This window comes from Balaenoptera musculus, chromosome 11 (assembly GCF_009873245.2).
Source record: "Balaenoptera musculus isolate JJ_BM4_2016_0621 chromosome 11, mBalMus1.pri.v3, whole genome shotgun sequence".
Taxonomy (NCBI): Eukaryota; Metazoa; Chordata; class Mammalia; order Artiodactyla; family Balaenopteridae; genus Balaenoptera; species Balaenoptera musculus.
Genome location: NC_045795.1, coordinates 83,299,145 through 83,319,471, shown reverse-complemented (window position 1 = coordinate 83,319,471; position 20,327 = coordinate 83,299,145). Strand labels below are relative to the sequence as shown.

Here is a 20,327-nt window from a genome sequence, read left to right as displayed (position 1 = left end):
TGCAAAGCAGTTCCCTGCAGATTGGACAGATAAAAAAATCAAGAAAACTTTCAGAAATCAATAAAAGATGGACACTTTTGTCCTGCCAAGAAAGGATTATCATTTCATAAACGAAAGGGTATGTTTAGTAGGAAGACAGGAGGGAAAAATCTCAGAATAAGTCCAAGAAATGACAGTAGCCTTACACAGAAATACATGTGTGAGTGTACATGTGACACAACAGTCTTTTTCTTTCTCATTTCGACACAAACCTGTGACAGCTTCACACACACCTCTTTGAATCAGCATTTGGGAACCACTGCTGTATCTCGTCCTGCCATTATAAACCTAATACTCACTTTCATTCCCATTTCTTATTTGTGGGAAGTTAAATAACCATTATCTAAACCATTATTAAAACTTTGAGTAGAGGAGAAACTGGAATTAGATTAAGCCAATTCTGAAGTCTGCCCAGGAAAAGGGCATTAGCAGCTACAAAATCACAGAATTTAGCACCGCATAAATGAAACAAAAGAACCATGAACCTGAAAGATGCTACCATATTTTTTAATGTTTTTTTTCCAGGACCCAAAGCCCTACAGAGAGTCCCTTCCCTGCTAGGAGCCCATTCAACAGTTCCACATCTGACCCTGACCTGACTGTGCCAACGTGTGAATTCTGCGTTCACCCCCTCATATTCGGCACTCTTCCTCTGCCACACACCATTCAGGGCTCATTCCCAGAAGAACACACAAACGTTTCAAAAACCTTTGGGGAGGAACCAAACTGCAAACAGTTCTTCATGAGAACCTTTTCTCATAGTGTGTGTCTTCCAACGTACGACACAGCTTTGCCAGTCACTGTGAGCAAAACGGGGTTCCCATCATCTAAATCCATCAGCTTCACACTCCTAAAGGCCAGGAGGTCTGGGTTAGGAATGAAACTGTCTCTCCTCATCAAACACCTGCACATCTGAGCTTAGCCCAAACGAAGAATATAAAACTCCTCTTTGGACAGACCCTGGTGGATAGCTATTTTAAAAGAAACCAGAACCAAACACCCCATCCTGAGTGGGATGCAAAGGGAGAAAGCAACACATATTCAAACGACAAAACACTATTGTGCCAGGCATTGTCCTAGGCCAGTCAACCTGCAACAGGGGTGAGTCTGCCCCCGTGGACATTGGTGGTGTCTGGAGACGAATTTGGTTGTCACAGCTGAGGGAGGGGAGCTCCTGGCCTCTAGCAGGCAGAGGCCATGGGTGCTGTTAAACATCCTGCAATGCCCAGGACAGCCCCACAGCAAAGAGCGATCCAGTCCAAAATGTCAACAGCACTGAGGTTGAGAAACTCTGTTCTAGGCTCTGGGGACACCACAGTAAACAAGGAAGAGACAGAAATCCCTGCCCCCTTGGGCCCTGCAGTCTAGTGTGGAGAAACATATCATAAATGTAACACATCAGCAAAGTATAGACTAGGTTATAATGTAAGTACTATGGAAAAAAACAGAGCAGGCCAAGGAAGACTGCGAGTTTGGAGGGAGAGCCACTGCGTAGAGCGTGGTCAGGTAGGGTTGGTGGGAATGACATTTAAAGGAAGATGTGAAGTTGGCTGGGGAAGGAACGAATGCTATTGCTCTCTGGACAAAGAGAGAAAGAGGGGTCAGCAAGTGCAACATACAAAGGCCCAGAGGTGGAAGGGTGTGGAGTATTCCGGGAACGGTGAGGAGACTGCTGGAGCAGAGGGAGCCAGGAGAGTGGCAGCAAGAGATACAAGGAGAGCAGACACGAAGCTTTCCCATACAATCTGCCTGGTACCATTTTACGGGTCTTGAGTTTCACTGATATTAGGAGCTACTGGAGTGTTTTGAGGGTTCTGAGGAGAGAATGACGTGATGTAACACATTTTAACAGGGGGTTTCTCAACCTCAGCAGTGACAATTTGGGGTCAGATAATTCTTCATTGTGGGGCTGTCCTGAGTACTGGAGAATGTTTAGCAGCATCTCTGGCCTCTACTTACTAGAGGCCAGTAGCAACCCCCATCCATTGTGGCAACCAAAAATGTCTCCAGACATTGCCAAATGACCCCTGGGGGGCAAATCACCCCTAGGTTGAACACCAGTTTTAACAGGAACATTTTGGCTCCTGTGTGAACAAAACACTGAAAGCCGGTAAGGATGAAGGCAGGAGACCAGGTAAGAGACAGTCACCCAGGTGAGGGTGGGTGGCAGTTTGAACCAAAGTGGAGACAGAGGAGTTGGTGACAAGTGGGCAGATTCTAGACATATTTTCAACTCCAAGAGACAATCCAGAAAATGAAACTGAGAGACAAAATAGTTGCAGCAGTCTTCACCTTCCAATTTCAACTTTTTCCAAGCAAAATTCAAAGAAGGGAGATGCCTCGGCAAAGACTTAAGGACAAAAAGCCACGAGGAGGCCCTGAACGTGCAGCCCTTGTAAAGTCATACAACAGATGTTGATGACAGTGCATTAGACAACTGTGGAAAACAGTACTATACGGAAATTTTGCCAACCCCATATATTTATTCACAGATTTTATTTCACTGGTTTATTTCAAAGAGCATGTGTCTGCTCCACAGACAAGTTTTACAGCGTTTTTAATTTAGCCTTCCTCTGCACACCAGTTCTGTCCCGCACCTGTTTCCAGCTTCAACGTGTGAAGCCAGAGCTTCCCACATCCCGGAATTCTTCCTTACACATGCAAGCTAGCTCCTGAGGACGTTCAACCCTTGCAAGTCTTTTTTTTTTTGCCGACTCTGAAAGAGAACAGGCCCCAAATCCTCCAACGTGAGTTTCATGACATTCATTTGGGTTTTTCCAGATGGTATTTTCCTCACTCTCTGAAACTCATTTATATTATTTATCAGCTACCATCAAAAACGTTCCAAACAGTCCGGTTAATTCATTTCTTTCAGGACTACACACACACACACACACACACACACACACACACACACACACCCTCATTCTGGCCATGTAAGCATTTGCTTATAGAAGCAAAAGCAGAGACTGCTCGGTAAAACACTGGTCCCTTCAGCCGAATGCAGATAAAGCCCCAATGAGCATAACCAACAATACCCTTTACACACTATTACTCCACACCCCCAACCCCCAATGCACACAATCTAGGCTCACACACAAAACAGCCATTATGAAGAGAAACCATCAACTAAAGGCTGGTTTTAGGCAACTAACTGCATAGGAGGTTTCCTTCCAATCTCTGTTAAGCGTCTGCCAAGAGGCTGCTTCAGCCACCCAGTGGGTGCGCTGTTCCCACATTTTCTTCCCCGAAGTGGATTCAGAGTCTCACACAGCCCTGAAAGAAGCAAACCTGGCTACACTTTACACTGGATCAAGTACCAGACCCATGTGCCCCAGCAGCTAAGAACACACCACCTCACTCCTGATTCAGCTGTCTCTCTTCATTCACCCTGATTTCTGGGCCCTCCTCCCCTCTGCCAGCCAGGCCCCTTCACCCAGGCCCTACCCACCGAGAGGGGCGGGAAGGGAGGTCTGAGAAGGGTGCAGAAGCACTGCAGAACCTTCCAGTTACAGCCTCATCTTACCTCACAACTGAGAGAGGTGGAACTAAACCCTCTCTACTCACGGCCTCAAATGACCATCTCCCTCTTAGTAAACATTGGAAATGTCCTGAGTAGCCACAGGGCAGAGAGAAAGGAAGACACCCAACCCGTTCCGACGGACGAGTGGAAATGGAGGCAGCATAGGAAGTGGGCACTAGGGGTGGTGGGGCGCCAGAGCAGCAGGTGTCTTCATTCCTCTCCCAAAAAGTTTTTGAAATCCCCAGAGAATTAAACACTTGTCGCTGCCCAACAGGGGACACTCCCCAAACCCTCCATCTGAAAGCTTCTTCCCCTCCAGGGAAGGCCTGCATTTGAACGGGACCCTATAGCCCGGGGAGTTCAAGCTGGACGAGGAGACACGCCCCCCGCCCCCCCCCCGCCCCCTCCCACCGCTGCTCGCCATCCCCCGCCCCTCCCGCGCTGGGGTGCAGCGGCCGGGAAGGTGAGGGGCGGGCCTTGGGAAACCTCACCTGGAGGCCGCCTGGGGCGGGTTTTCCCAGAGGGATCGGACTCCTAAGAGGCAACGACACAGGAGCTAATTGCTTTCCTCTAACATCCCGCTCGATCCACCCCAAGCCCGCTGGGATCTTCAGGAAAAGGGTTCACTCGAAACTCTTTCCTCCTTCCCACCCGGACAGCGTCCGGGCCCGGCGCTCCTCCTCCCCCACCTCCGCGCCGCGGCACTCCCCAGCCCCCAACAGCTCTCAGCAGCTGGTATCCCCAACCCAGGGTCCCCTCGTCCGTGCGGCCCGTCCCGGGCTGCCCGCCGCACCCCCAAAGTGCGCCTGGGCGGAGAACCCCGTTGGCGCACCGGCCCAGCGGTCACGGCCCCCAACTGCGGGGATCAGTTCGCCCTCTGCCCCGGGGCAAGGGCACGGGGTCCTTGTCCCAGAGCCCCGGCGAGCGGCTTTCCTCGCCCCAGGGTGGGAGGCGCGGGGTTCCCTAGCCGCCGGCCGCGCCTCCCTCCAGCTGTCACCACTCACCTGCTCTTCAGGGGTTGACTCTTGAGTTCGTAATAGGTTTTGGGCTCTTCGTGAAACTCCTCCCCGACTTCGAAATCCGGCACGATCCCCGATTCCGACTGCATGGCTCCCGCTTCCCGTCCTCCCACTGCTCCAAAGTGAGAACCGAGCCTGGGGGCGGAGGGGAGGTGGCGGGGCCTGGGTCCCCGAGCGGTGCGCCCCCGCGCAGTGCAGAGCTCAACCCGCTGGCCCGCGCGCGGCCGCCAGCCCAGGCGCCCGGAGTTTACACTCCCACCCGGGCGGGAGGGGCGGCTGCCCGGCGCCGCCTGGGATCTGTAGTCCCGGCCGGGCGGGGCACTCCCGGCTTGCCAGGAAAGCCGCTGCCCCGAAAACTACAATTCCCAGAAGGCCAAGCGAGGGCAGAGGCAACGTGGTAGACACCGCTAGTGCAACTCCTGTTTGGATTCATTGTCAATGTCAGCAGCTCCTGTCCCTCCTCTCTCGCTACTTGCTTCAAGGGTACAGACGTGGCTATTTAATATTAATAAGAACGGACTCAGCCCTGCTCTCCTACCATCACTCCTCCTCCCAGCTCACACATTCGCGAGGGCACACCAAGTCCTTATTTTTTAAAAAAAAGGGTTTTGACACTGAAAAGTTTCAGCCTTCAAGCCTCCCTTAAAATAACCAGACTTTATATCAGGCTACATGCTTCCCAGCGCTGCTGCGACAAATCAACTTGTCCTCGGTTTGGAACTGAGTGGAGGAACTTTCCTTCACTTTGTAAGTAAAACAGTACTGTAGAAAGTGTTCTTGCGCGTTCCTTTTCAGTAACTAACTCAATCTGGGCTTTTACAATACTGTTCATCCATCTGGATGACTCTCCCCTTTATCCAATTAGCCACTTCTAATCTAAAGCGGTACTTGAAAGGTGCGGTTAATTTTAAAACGCACGAAGTTACAAAACAGCGTCGTCACTGACTGCTTTTAATTTCTCAGTTGACTGGGAGTTCAAATGAGATTGTCCTGACATTTCAGAAGTGCGGTTGTGGGGCGCATGAAATGTACAAGCGTCAACCCCCCACCCCCACCCCACCTTCCCGGCACTCATTTAGGTAACAGATTAACAGGCTCTGTTATGGCTCGTTTGAACTTCCAGTCCTTCCCTCTGATTAGTTCCAGTAGGGTGTTTTCCTCCTTTTAAAAGTGTTTTGAGGCATCAGGGAGGAAGTAGAGAGTTAGAGGGTGGCTTTTAAAGTTCTAAGACCCACAGTTGAAATCCCGAGTCCTTCTCTAAAGTGCTGTGTAATCGTCAGCTTGTCACTTGATTCCTAGCAGCCTCAATTTCTTCATCTGTAAAGGAGGAGATTGGCAAACTTGTTTTTTGAAGCTGTTGCAAGGTCAAATGCAAGAGAGTGATTTGTAATCTATAAAAATGCTGCTCAATGGTCATTGTTTTATTTATTAGATCTTGAAGATATTCCTTTCAGACTAACACTTCATCTGTGAATTTGTCCTTTCAAAAGTAATAAATTAAATGATCACCCTGTGAGAAAACTCTACGGAGGCTAGACTTATGATGGGCACCTCCCAGGAGTTGGCTGTTTGCTAGTTTACCTCACATGAGGCATTTTTAAGTTCACATTAGGTCCATACCATTAAAATATGACAGAACCTGAACCTTCCTAAGACAAATAGGCTTTTTGTGCTCATGAATATGGGATCCCAGATTCCATGATAGAGACTGCTAGAAATTAGATGTTAAAAGTTAAAAAAAAAAAAGTGTTATTCTCTGCCAGAAGGGAGAGGAAATGTAAAACATGCAGGAAACATTGAGTCTAGACTCCTAGTCTCACCTTGTTTCTCAACTGTAGGTGGCTGGAATGTGGTAGAAGGGGTTGATTATCATAATAACTTTGGGGTATTACAGGCATTTAAGGGGTATGGGCCAGAGATGCTATACATCTTGCACAATGACAAACTGTCTTGTCCAAATATCATTGGTACCCGCGTTGAGAAACACTGGAGTCTTCTTACTCTTTTGGTTCACCAGAAGTCTTTTAATGTGAGGAAAGCTATGGACCCTCTCCCCAGAAAATGTAGATGAAAACAAGATTCTTGTGCATAATTTTGGTCTGTTGACCTTTAAAGGCTATCAAGGACTTCAGTTAGAACTGTAGTTTATAAGCTCTTTAGAACTATAATGAAACAGTCCATTTTGTCATTATATCCAGTAGTGACCTGCTAGACCTAAGGGACCAAACCCAAAGGGGAAAAAACTGTCAGAAAAGCTAACACACCTGAACTTAGCTCCAACTAAGTAAGCTTGCCTGGAGGTACACAGAGATAGCTGTTATTTTTTCCCAAACACCTTTTCTTCTGATCTCATCCTACTCTTGGTTCGTCCTACTCTTCCATTACCTATAGTAGGGTTATTCATGACAGTGCCATCACTACCCACTGGGAGTGGATATGTGACTAGTCCTGACCCATCAGTGGGTCCATTTTCCTAGCCATGGTGATTCCTTTAGGGATGGACACAGTACCCTAACATGACTAGAAGTCCTCCTTGGGACTTTTCTTCTGGGGCAACTAGAGAAGACTGTCTGATTCTTGGAAGCACAGTGCTGGATGGAAGGAAAGCTAGAGCTTATTACTTATGGCCCCAAAGGGAAGCTGATCAAAAACGAGAGAGAATGAGACACGATCAACAATCAAAGAGAAGCGGAAACAAGCAAAACTGAGAAATAGAAAACAACAATAACATTGTTTCAGCTCCCTGTTCCAACCATACCTGAAGCCAGATATCCTTGGACTTTTCAGATATATGAACCAAAATTTTTTTTTCTTTTTGGTGGAACTGTTTTGGTTTACGCTTCTGTCACTTGCAACCAAAAGAGCTTTAAGTAATTACCTTAAAAACCTTTTACTCCATTTAATGGACAGTTTTCTGTGGACTTCCATACCATTAATTCATGTAACAAAAAGTTGGGGATGGCTCCTGGCAGATGACCCCTGTAATCCCTCTTCATTAGTGAATTAAACCCTAGGAGTAGATGCCTCTTCTTTTAAAAAGGTGATAAAGATCAATAGCTCCATACATTTCAACCAAGGACCATGCCTGTTAAAAGCACCAAGGCAATGGCTAGAGATTATAATTATTGTCATTAATAATATGACCTATATTTATGTAATACTTTACTTTTTTTACACATTTGTCACATGTACCTCTTATTGGAGCACTTAAAAATCCAGCAAGGAGAAAGAAATCATAAAGATCAGAGTAGAAATAAATGAAATAGAAACAAAGAAAACTATAGCAAAGATCAATACAACTAAAAGCTGGTTCTTTGAGAAGATAAACAAAGTTGATAAACCTTTAGCCAGACTCATCAAGAAAAAGATGGAGAGGACTCAAATCAATTATTTGATTTGACAGGACTCAAATCAAAATTAGAAATGAAAAAGGAGAAGTTACAACGGACACTGCAGAAATACAAAGCATCATAAGAGACTACTACAAGCAACCCTATGTCAATAAAATGCACAACCTGGAAGAAATGGACAAATTCTTAGAAAGGTATAACCTTCCAAGACTGATCCAGGAAGAAATAGAAAATATGAAAAGACCAATCACAAGCACTGAAATTGAAACTGTGATTAAAAATCTTCCAACAAACAAAAGTCCAGGACCTGATGGCTTCAGAGGTGAATTCCATCAAACATTCAGAGAAGAACTAACACCCATCCTTCCTGAACTCTTCCAAAAAATTGCAGAGGAAGGAACACTCCCAAACTCATTCTACAAGGCCACAATCACCCTACTACCAAAACCAGACAAAGATACTACAAAAAAAGAAAATTACAGACCAATATCACTGATGAATATAGATGCAAAAATCCTCAACAAAATACTAGCAAACAGAATCCAACAACACATTAAAAGGATACCATGATCAAGTGGGATTTATCCCAGGTGTGCAAGGATTCTTCAATATATGCAAATCAATCAATGTGATACACCATATTAACAAACTGAAGAATAAAAACCATACGATCATCTCAATAGATGCAGGAAAACTTTTGACACAATTCAACACCCATTTATGATAAAAGCTCTCCAGAAAGTGGGCATAGAAGGAATCTACCTCAACATAATAAAGACCATATACAACAAACCCACAGCAAACATCATTCTCAATGGTGAAAAACTGAAAGCATTTCCTCTAAGATCAGGAACAAGACAAGGATGTCCACTCTTGCCACTATTACTCAACATAGTTTTGGAAGTCCTAGCCACAGCAATCAGAGAAGAAAAAGAAATAAATGGTACACAAATTGGAAAAGAAGAAGTAAAACTATCACTGTTTGCAGATGACATGATACTATACATAGAGAATCCTAAAGATGCCACCAGAAAACTACTAGAGCTAATCAATGAATTTGGTAAAGTTGCAGGATACAAAATTAATGCATAGAAATCTCTTGCATTCCTATACACTAACAATGAAAGATCAGAAAGAGAAATTAAGGAAACAATCCCATTCACCATTGCAACAAAAAGAATAAAATACCTAGGAATAAACCTACCTAAGGAGGTAAAAGACCTGTACTCAGAAAACTATAAGACACTGATGAAAGAAATCAAAGATGACACAAACAGATGGACAAATATACCATGTTCTTGGATTGACAGTATCAATATTGTGAAAATGACTATACTACCCAAAGCAATCTACAGATTCAATGTAATCCCTACTAAATTACCAGTAGCATTTTTACAGAACTAGAACAAAAAAAAATCTTAAAATCTGTATGGAGACACAAAAGACCCTGAATAGCCAAAGCATTCTTGAGGGAAAAAAATGGAGCTGGAGGAATCAGACTCCCAGACTTCAGACTATACTACAAAGCTACAGTAATCAAGACAATATGGTACTGGCACAAAAACAGAAATATAGATCAATGGAACAGGATAGAAAGCCCAGAGATAAACCCTCACACCTATGGTCAACTAATCTATGACAAAGGAGGCAAGGATATACTATGGAGAAAAGACAGTCTCTTCAATAAGTGGTGCTGGGAAAACTGTACAGCTACATGTAAAAGAATGAAATTAGAACACTCCCTAACACCATACACAAAAATAAACTCAAAATGGATTAAAGATCTAAATGTAAGACAGGACACTATAAAACTCTTAGGGGAAAACATAGGAAGAACACTCTTTGACAAAAATCACAGCAAGATCTTTTTTGATCCACCTCCTAGAGTAATGGAAATAAAAACAAAAATAAACAAATGGGACCTAATGAAACTTCAAAGCTTTTGCACAGCAAAGGAAAATACAAACAAGATGAAAAGACAGCCCTCAGAATGGGAGAAAATATTTGCAAATGAATCAACGGACAAAGGATTAATCTCCAAAATATATAAACAGCTCATGCAGCTCAATATTAAAAAAAACAAACAACCCAATCCAAAAATGGGCAGAAGACCTAAATAGACATTTCTCCAAAGAAGACATACAGATGGCCGAGAAGCACGTGAAAAGCTGCTTAATATCACTAATTATTAGAGAAATGCAAATCAAAACTACAATGAGGTATCACCCCACACCGGTTAGAATGGCCATCATCAAAAAGTCTACAAACAATAAATGCTGGAGAGGGTGTGGAGAAAAGGGAACCCTCTTGCACTGTTGGTGGGAATGTAAATTGATACAGCCACTATGGAGGACAGTATGGAAGTTCCTTAATAAACTAAAAATAGAATTACCATATGACCCAGCAATCCCACTACTGGGCATATACCCAGAGAAAACCATAATTCAAAAAGACACATGCACCCCAATGTTCACTGCAGCACTATTTACAATAGCCAGGTCATGGAAGCAACCTAAATTCCCATCAATAGACAAATGCATAAAGAAGCTGTGGTACATATATACAATGGAATATTACTCAGCCATAAAAAGGAACGAAACTGGGTCATCTTTAGAGACGTGGATGCATCTAGAGACTGTCATACAGAGTGAAGTAAGTCAGAAAGAGAAAAACAAATATCATATATTAACGCATAGATGTGGAATCTAGAAAAATGGTACAGATGAACCGGTTTGCAAGGCAGAAATAGAGACACAGATGTAGAGAACAAACATATGGACACCAAGGGGGGAAAGTGGCAGGGGGGATGGTGGTGGTGGGGTGAATTGGGAGATTGGGATTGACATATATACACTAATATGTATAAAATAGATAACTATTAAAAACCTGCTGTATAATAAATTAATTAAATTAAATTTTTTTAAAAATCCAGCAAGGATAGATAGGCAAGGGTCCCCATTTTAATATGCATTGAACATGCACTGGTTATGAACATGGCATTGTGTTAGGTACCCAGACTACAAGAATGTGTTTGACTTCCTTCCTGCCCTCAAGAGGCTCGAAGTCCAGGAGTTGAGTCAAGGTTTGCAACACAATGAGAAACCACACCCAAGGCAGCAAATGCTAGGCAGTGATAACTGGTGTGTGATTTATACTTTTATATTCATTTATCTTAACAACTATTTATGGAGCACCTATTCTGTGCCAGCCACATTATGTGCTAGATATAGGGGAAATAGCAGTGATGAGCCACCTGTATTCCCTGTACTCAGGACATGGTCCCTGCCTTTTTAGGAATAGGAATGAAAATGATTTCATGGATAAATAAAGTGATAGACAGGTAAATACTACAAGTGTCTGAAAAAGGAGCAACCACTGAGGGCAAGAAAGAGATGAGTTCTTGGAGGAGAAAAGAAAGGAAGAAAGAAAGAAAGTGGAAGGAAGGAAGGGAGGTAGGAAGGGAGGGAGGGAGGAAGGAAGAGAGAGAAAGAGAAAAGAAAAAGAAAAAAGAAAGAAAGGAAGAAAGAAAGAAAGGAAAGAAGAAATCTAAGGTATAAAATATGAAAACTATCACCAATTCACAGAAAAAAAAAAATGAGAGAGAAATATGTTAATAATACCACAAGGATTCAATAAGACAAACCCAGATATTGAGAAATTCTACAAGACATTAAGAAATCTTCAAAAAACAAATAGCATGAAATAAAGGGGAAGGAGGAACTGGTACAGGCTTTTAAAGATTTAAAAGACATATTAGATATGTGAATTACATCTTGATTTGAAAAATGATCTGGAAAAAAAAAGAGACATATCACTCAAATACATTTTGTAGACTTTATCTGAGTTCTGATTTGAGCAAAGCAAAGAGGATGATTAATAAATAATCCAATGCAAAATTTGTGAAGCTTGGATATGAATATAAATGGCAACATAAATGGCTTAGGAAAGGGCTGGCTAAGACATGAAGGGTAATTTAAATGAATTTAGGAAGGGAAGTCTGATGAGTCTCAAGAAGAGCTGATTGCAATGGAGCAACTGAAGAGTCACCAGGGTTAAGAGCTGAGCAATGGGTCTGGGGAGAGTTTTACCTTGTTAAGAACTGTTAAAGAAAAGATCATTCTGACACTTATTAAAGAACAGTAAGCCCAACTTTATTCAGGGGGACTATCGCCATAGGTGTAGGAACTACTGCAATGGGTGGGGTTTTGCAGTAGAGGAAAGATACTGGGCTCAACTTCAAATACAACAAAGAAAGGTGGGGATTTATATCCAAGAAACAGAATGCGTATTGGGGTGCGGAAGGTGGTCAGCAGGTAGAAGATTACTAAAAGTGTAGTGTAATTCTTGGCTTAAACTGACCTAACAGGATTCTTGCTGAAGGCAGGCTCAGGTAATCAGATATCTCCTGGGGGATGGCGGGGATGAAAAAGGTGAGCAGATATTGAGGGTGGGAGGTGCTGGTTAAACTGACTTGACAAGATTCTTGCTAAAATTGGTCAATGCAAGTGGAAGTCCAAAAGTCAAGGCCTAGCTGGGAAGAGGATTCAGAGGAGACTAAAATTTCGTCAAGGAGAGATTCAAAGCAAAGAAGTGCCTTTTATAGGGAATACAGCCAACATTTTGTAACAACTTTAAATGGAGTATAATCTATAAAAAATTGAATCACTATGTTGTACTTTTGAAATTAATACTGTATAAATCAACTCTACTTCAATTTTTAAAATTAGAAAAAAATTTTTTAATTTTTTTTTAAAAAGAAGTGCCTTTTATAGCTCATGAGGCCCAAAGCCAGGCTGTGGCAGCAGGTGACTGTCACCCCGCAGTTATCAAGGCAATGGAGGAAGAATGGTTTGACCCTCGTCTGGACTTTGACTCTAAACCCAATGCAGAGCTATCAGTGAAAGTCATGCATTCATTCTTGTTCCAAGTTATCTTCGGCCACAGGAACTGAAGTAAGAAGGAGAACACCAAACATTCCATGAGATAATATAGCAGAAAGAGGAGATATACACTCCAAAGTGGGCATTCCTGCTTCTCTGAATTCCTATAAACAGCTACCAAAGTGAGGTTACTGGCTTGTATGTAAAATATTTAAAACATATTTTTCTTTTAGAAAAGTAATCATTTTTTTCATTAGAAAATACAGATAAGTAAAAGGGAAAGAATTTTAAACACCCATAATACCACTATCCAGAGATATTTGTACCTAGGCATATATATATATCATTATATATAAATAAATATATATATCATATATATAATTTCAAGAAATATTCAGAAGGAGATCATACTAAATATACCATTTCATCAACTACTTTTCCCTTTCATGTAGTATTATAAGTGGCTTTCCTTGTCTATAACATCATATTAATATTTTTAAAATATACTTTCCATTCAGTAAATTTACTAGAACTTATTTTTCTAATTTCTGTATTGCTGGACCTTTAGATTGTTTTCCATTTTTCACTATTACAGGTAATTTCAGTAAATATACTAGAACTTATTTTTCTAATTTCTGTATTACTGGACCTTTAGATTGTTTTCCATTTTTCACTATTACAGGTAATTTTGCTCCTATCCTAGTAACTAAATCTTTGCTCCCATCCACAATAATCGCCTAGAAATTGAATTGCTAGGCCAAAAAGCAGGCATGCTTTTGAAATTTTTTCAAGAGGGCTCTTTCTAGAACACAAATCTCATCTTGTCCTTTCCATATTTTAAAATGTTAGGATCCCCATTGCTCCAGAATAAAGAGCAGGCCCTTTCACATTGGATACCCAGCTCTCTGTGTCCTGGATCCTCCTACCCCTCTGGACCTCCTCTGAGATCACTCCCTGACTTCCATATTAAGTAGCTCCAGTGACCCCAAACTGCTGAAGCTCCTGGAATATGCCAGTCCATTTCTCTCTGTCTGGAGCACCTTTCTCTCCTCTTTTGCCTACACACTTCTTTAGCCTTTAAGACTGAGCTCAAACGTTACCTTCTCCAGGAAGCCTTGCTCTACCCTGCCAACCTTCATCAAGTTCCCCGTTGGTTTAAGGGCCCCATCCCTAAGTTCCCTAGATATACTATCTCCAGTACCCTGTATTGTAATTTTCTGCTTAACTTTCTGTACACAGCTCCCACCACCCCACAACCCTACTCCCATCACCACCACACACACACAGCCAACGCACCCCTCTCCCTGCCCAGACTGTGAGCTCCCAGAGGGCTGGAACCATGCCCACAACGGATGTTTAAGAACTGTCTATTGAATAAATGAATGGGTTAGCCACCAAGTAAAAGAAAGTATGTTTCTTAGCAAACTCACATTGTTTCTTTTTGTAATGAGAGCAAGGATATTGCAAGTGAAAATAGAATTTTCAGAAGGTTTTCCACAGTGTCCATTTGTACATAGGCAAATACTGATGGAACAAAATAACTAATTTCTTCTCCATCACTAATGCTCTATCCTAGTCTGAACTGATTTATCAGAGCAGAATTTAGCCTGTATCCCAGTAGCATTCCTGATAAGGAAGCTGAGATCTCTTCATTAGAGCAACAAGTGGACATATTCAGACTGGCTAGTGGGAGATTTGGAAAAATATCATGCTGGAAAATAACCGAATGAATCATTTAGCACTTATTAAAGGAACTAAAATCAGAAACCAAAATAAGCCAAGATACATGCACATTTCCTGTTGTGAAGGTAGCAGGGGTAAACCTCAAGGGATTTGACGTTCCCAACCATGTTAGCACAAAATAGCGTCAGAAAGTTTTAAAAGACAGGACTCATTTGTCAGGTTGCAGATGAAAATATATTCATCTTTATTTCCCCCTAGAACCCAGTGAGGAGTAAAGACTCAATGCACTGCTGTTGAATTGGTTTGCCAAAGTAGTATGCTAAAATATCAAACCCTAGGGACCAAAGTCAAGTAGCTGGAAAAAACAGAAAACTTCTGGCCTAGGAGCAAATGAAGAAGGGGTGGTCCCCAGGGACTTATTTCTTAGCGATGAATTAGAGTAGACCACAAAGGAATTAATACTTGTAAAACACAGAGACCAGTGAATGGCATATGACACACTCCACACAAGACTTCTGTAAAATAAGTAAAATAAATAAATCTTTATTTCTTTATTGATTTAAAAAATATCTGTGTAGTACTTACTCTGTGCCACTCACATACTGAGAAAGACTAGTTGACTGATTCACTAAAGGTTTCCAGAGTTTGTTCAATTTAAGCAAAAATAGGTTTAAATGTATAGTAATAGTCTGACCTCCTTTTCTGCATCAGAAGGGCCCACTGGCTGGCTCTATTCTCTGGCTCCACCACTAACCAGCTGTGTGACCTTAAGTAAGATACCTAAATCGCCCTAATCTCAATTTCCTTTTATGTAAAAATGGGGTGATAGAACCAAATTGGTGTTAGTGAGAATTAAATAAGGAAATCAGTATAATGCACTTTGCTTTATATTGTCTGGAACTCCTAAGAACTCTTGGCTAGGGCTTCCCTGGTGGCGCAGTGGTTGAGAATCTGCCTGCCGATGCAGGAGACACGGGTTCGAGCCCTGGTCTGGGAAGATCCCACATGCCGCGGAGCAACTAGGCCCGTGAGCCACAACTACTGAGCCTGCGCGTCTGGAGCCTGTGCTCCGCAACAAGAGAGGCCGCGATAGTGAGAGGCCCGCGCACCGCGATGAAGAGTGGCCCCCGCTTGCCGCAACTGGAGAAAGCCCTCACGCAGAAACGAAGACCCAACACTGCCAAAAATAAATAAATAAATAAATAATAATTAAAACAACAAAAAAAGAACTCTTGGCTAATTTTATATTATTATTACTGTGGATTGTTGCTATCGTTGTTTCTGTTCCTCTTTTGACCATACCTTAAATTAGCCTTTAGGAATCCACCAATCTATGTTTGAGGCACTAAAGAGAACAGAACACTTTGTTTCCAATGTCAATTCTCTCTTTTTTTTTAAAGATCTTTTCTTGCAATTATGAAATAAATTACAGTTTGGAAATGTGCACAAAACATAAATGTATTCTTTTACAAATAATGATATGTGTCCACTTACAACTTCTTCCCTCAAAGAGGTAACCACTTTTACAGTAATCATTTCTTCTTTTCTTCTATAGTTTTAACACCTAAATATGCCACCCTAAGCAATATAGTTTATTCTTGCCTATTTGGGGGCTTTACATAAATTATGCTAACCAGCTTCCAAGATGGCCCCCAGTGATCCTGGTCTCCTGGTGATCTCTCCCTACATTGAAGCAGGACTGGTTTGTGTGACCAAACTCTAAGGCTATCAAAAAAGTTCACTGCAACTTCTACGTACTTTCAGATTGTTCAATCTGAAGGGACCATGAGGAAACTAGAAGAGGCCCATGTGGACAGGAACTGAGGTCTCCCACCAACAGCCAGCACCAACTAGCCAGCCTTGTGATTGAACCACCTTAGAAGTGGATCTCCCAGCCCAAGCCAAGCCTTCAGATGACTGTAGCCCCAAAGGGCATTTGGCTACAACTTCATGAGCACCCCTGAGCCAGAAACACTCCAATCCACTCCCAAATCTCTGACCCACAAAAACCATGATCAGTGATAAATAATTTCTGTTGTCTTAAACCAAGAAGCTTTGGAGTAATTTGTTATGCAGCAATAGATAAATAATCAGAAATTACACAATGTGAATTCTCTTGTATCTTGATTCTTCTACTCAAAATTCTTTTAAAGATACATCTATATGATACTGTGTGTAACTTTATTTCTATTACTGTATGGATACATTTTGGTTTGACTTCTATAAACATTTTTGTCTGGGTCGGGTGTGGGGGGGGCGGATTCTTAACTTGCACGGCTTGAGAAGGGATACTTTTTGATTTGGAGGCAGTTTTCTGCCGGTATGGGAGGGGAGGATAAATAGCATTTGACACCTTTGAGGCCAAGTTTACCATTAGTATTTTAGTAATCCAGATATCTTGAATAACCGAAAAACAAGAAGTTTTTGGAATGATCCTTCTCTCTTTTCACTGTAAACATAGTCATCCCGAGTGACAGCCTTACTTGTCCTTCATATCACCAGAGAAGTAGACACTAGACTTCTCTGCCTCTCAAATAGACTAGAGGAAAGGATGGGGTGGAGACATACACCCTCCTGGGATATATTTTCCTCTGACTGACAATTAAAGCAAACACACTTTTCAACCTGCTACAGACTCAGAAAATCATGTTTTCTTAATATTTAAGCTGTTTGATCAAGCAGGAATCTTGAGTACCTTCAATCCACAGCCACCTGGGATGGCTCAGCCCTTTGTACTCTGCTACCATTTCAGTAGGACACACAAACTAACTAAGAAATGGGGACTGCAAATCAGTTACCTGGGAAAAAAGTAAGAATACGAATTCCATTTCTAGGAATCTATACTACAGAAATACTCTCACAAAGGTGTGAAGATGTACACACAAGAATTTTTTTTGCAATGTTTTTCATTATTTTGGAAAACTGGGTCCATGGCACAGAGGCTATAGTTAAATTATGATGCATTCTTACAGCTGAATTCTATGCAAGTGAGACAGTGAGAATGAGCTCTATGGGCAGACATAGAAAGATGTCCAAAATAAATTTTACGTGAAAAAAAGCACATTGCAAACAATATATGTCAATTCTATTTTCATTTAGGGAACAAACTTTGCGTGTGTCTCTGTGTGTGTGTGTGCGTGTGATGGTGTATATAAATTAAACCATTAATGGCTATTATTGGGGCTGAAGGAGGAATTATAAAGAAATTTCACTTTCAAAATCACACACTTTGTAATGTCTTATTTTGTAACAACATACATATATGGCTTTTGAAAGTAAAGGGGAAAATGGTTATTTTAAATTTGCCATTTGGGTCAGTAACAAGAATGGCAATGATTACGATGAGAAAAAGTGATAAATTATAGATTTAACCCTTAGGATTCGCTTTAGTGCTTGACATAGGACCTTCTTTTATCCACGCTTCCCAATTATTTCTACAGTTAATCAAAGAGCCGTGAAAACCAGACAGCATAAAAAAGCTGAGCCATAAATGACTAAAGTATATATTTCCTTTATCATACTCCCTTTTTAAAATATTCATGAGCAATATATATTCATTTTAGAAGACTTGGAAAAGACTACAATATACAAAAAGAAAAAATTATCTGTAACTGAACCACCAGAGAGAAATACACTTAGTATTTTCCTGGACAGCTGTCCAAATTTATTACTAATGTTACTACACACACACACACATACACACACGCACGCACACACACTATTCTCTTCTTTTGTAACCAATTTTTCTTTACATAGTATATTTTGAACAGCCTTTTATATTAAAAATATACTCATCATAATTATTAAGCCTACACAGTATTCCATTACATCAAGAGGATATAAAGTGGTTTTCATAACAACTCCTGGATTTAGAGGTAAATTTTTACTGAGTTTGCAAATACCCAAAACATTTATGAGAAATTGTATGGACAGTGCATGCACATTTTTCTAGAGAGGGAGGCCGCATTTCTTCTCAGATTCTCCAAGGATTAACTAATAATTAAAGAAGGAAAAAAAAAAGAGTTGAGTCACCCTATGATATAGCTGTACAAGAGATGTTATGACTATCTAATCAATGCCTTCTTGATCATTTTGTTTGTATCCAGTTTTCACTGTTATAAACAGTGCCGTAAGTAAATTTAGGAGTTTTCAATTCCGATGTTCAGGAAAACATGAAAGGTATGGAGTACTGCGATATTATTGAGACTCTTTTTGTTGAAAAACAGGTGAATGTGCTGCAGTTCAAACATCTATGCAGAAGACATTTTCTTAGAGTCATCAAAGTAGAGATTAGAAACCCCCAGACACTGGAACCCGACAAGCTCAATTACACAAAGCCTGTCACTGGCTGCCAAACCTAAGACAGTGATGGGCAGAATAAAAGCAGAAAATTCAGAAGAGGAAACGAGAGAGAAAAAGACAGGAACAGCTCAGCCATAAAAGAAGAAAGAATGAAATAACGCCATTTGCAGCAACATGGAGGGACCCAGAGATGATCATACTAAGTGAAGTAAGTCAGAAAGAGAAAGACAAATATATGATATTGCTTATATATGGAATCTTAAAAAAGAACACATATGAACTCATTTACAAAACAGAAATAGACTCACAGATAGAGAAAACAAACTTATGGTTACCAAAGTGGAAAGGGAGGGGGGATAAACTAGGAGTTTGGGATTAACATATACACACTAATATATAAAAGAGATAACCAACAAGGACCTACTGTATAGCACAGGGAAATATACTCAATATCTTGTAATAAGCTATAAGGGAAAAGAATCTGAATCACTTTTCTGTATACCTGAAACTAATACAACACTGTAAACCAACTATACTTCAAAAAACAAAAAAAAAGGGAAAAAAGAAAAAGAAAAAGAAAATGGGAAAAAAAGATAGGAACAGGATGGGGAAAAAGAAGGAAATTAGTGCAGTGAACATCAGTTTTTTGATTGAGTCAGCCTTCCTTCCTTTTTTCCTTCTTCTCTTAAGAGCACCTCCCTTTCCCTTTGGGGAACTGCCCCACCTCCATCACATGTGGTATTGGTACATCTGTCAATCAACAGTACCCAACTCCCTCTGGTCAAAGGAGTGAACTGCTGACCCAAGCTACACCAAAAAGCTTCTCTCATCCAGAAAGCTGAATCTCCTACAGAAACCCCAGGAGGGAAGACCACTGGAGCTGAGACATCTGATAGCAGTACCCTACAAAATCAACCCATGGGTTCCTGCTACAGAGATCTCCCAAGGACCCCTGGTTCCTGCCCTTCCCCAGACATGATTGTTCAACTCTTCCTTCTGGTCTCCAAGTCTCACAATATTCTTCCAGTTAGTTCCTTCTTTTTGCTTTACTTGGTGAGAGTCAGTGTCTATTGTTGGCAACAACAAAAACACAAGTCCTAATACAGTTAGAACTAGACTCATAGGTAGAGCGAGAACATACGGCCCACCCCTTGATTTTTGTTGTTGTTTAAAACACACACACACACAAACACACACAGGCCCAATAATGCCAAGATATCTGGCTAAGGTCTCACAACTGCTGGTGACAGAGGCAGGACCAGGCACAGATCTATCCTCAATAGAATATAAAAATCTTAAGAACAGAAACAGGATCTTGTTTCATGGTGAGAACCCCATCCCTAAAACAGTGGTGTGCACAATCTAGGTATTCAACAAATGATTGCTGTTACTGTTGTGTAGTCATTTTTTTTTGTGTCCTGACTTAAAAATAAGGAAAGGTGTCCAGGATATACTGTTAAGTAAAAAATGCACTTCCCAAAATGCTATGTATTGTGTGATCTTACTTTTGTAAACTTAAAACGTACTGTAA

At 41.4% G+C, this 20,327-nt stretch overlaps 1 protein-coding gene across 5 annotated transcripts in view; it reads right to left on the bottom strand.

Moving 5' to 3' along the window:
• The window catches only part of MITF (melanocyte inducing transcription factor), a 223,818-nt gene extending 219,010 nt beyond the window's left edge, over window positions 1-4,808 (bottom strand). For all 5 annotated transcript variants that reach the window (XM_036868091.1, XM_036868092.1, XM_036868096.1 and 2 more), the window contains exon 1: window positions 4,567-4,808. In XM_036868091.1, coding sequence (XP_036723986.1) covers window positions 4,567-4,670 — 104 coding nt within the window. In that variant the 5' untranslated portion in view covers window positions 4,671-4,808. The remainder of the gene's footprint in view (window positions 1-4,566) is intronic.
• Between the last annotated feature and the right edge of the window lie 15,519 nt (window positions 4,809-20,327).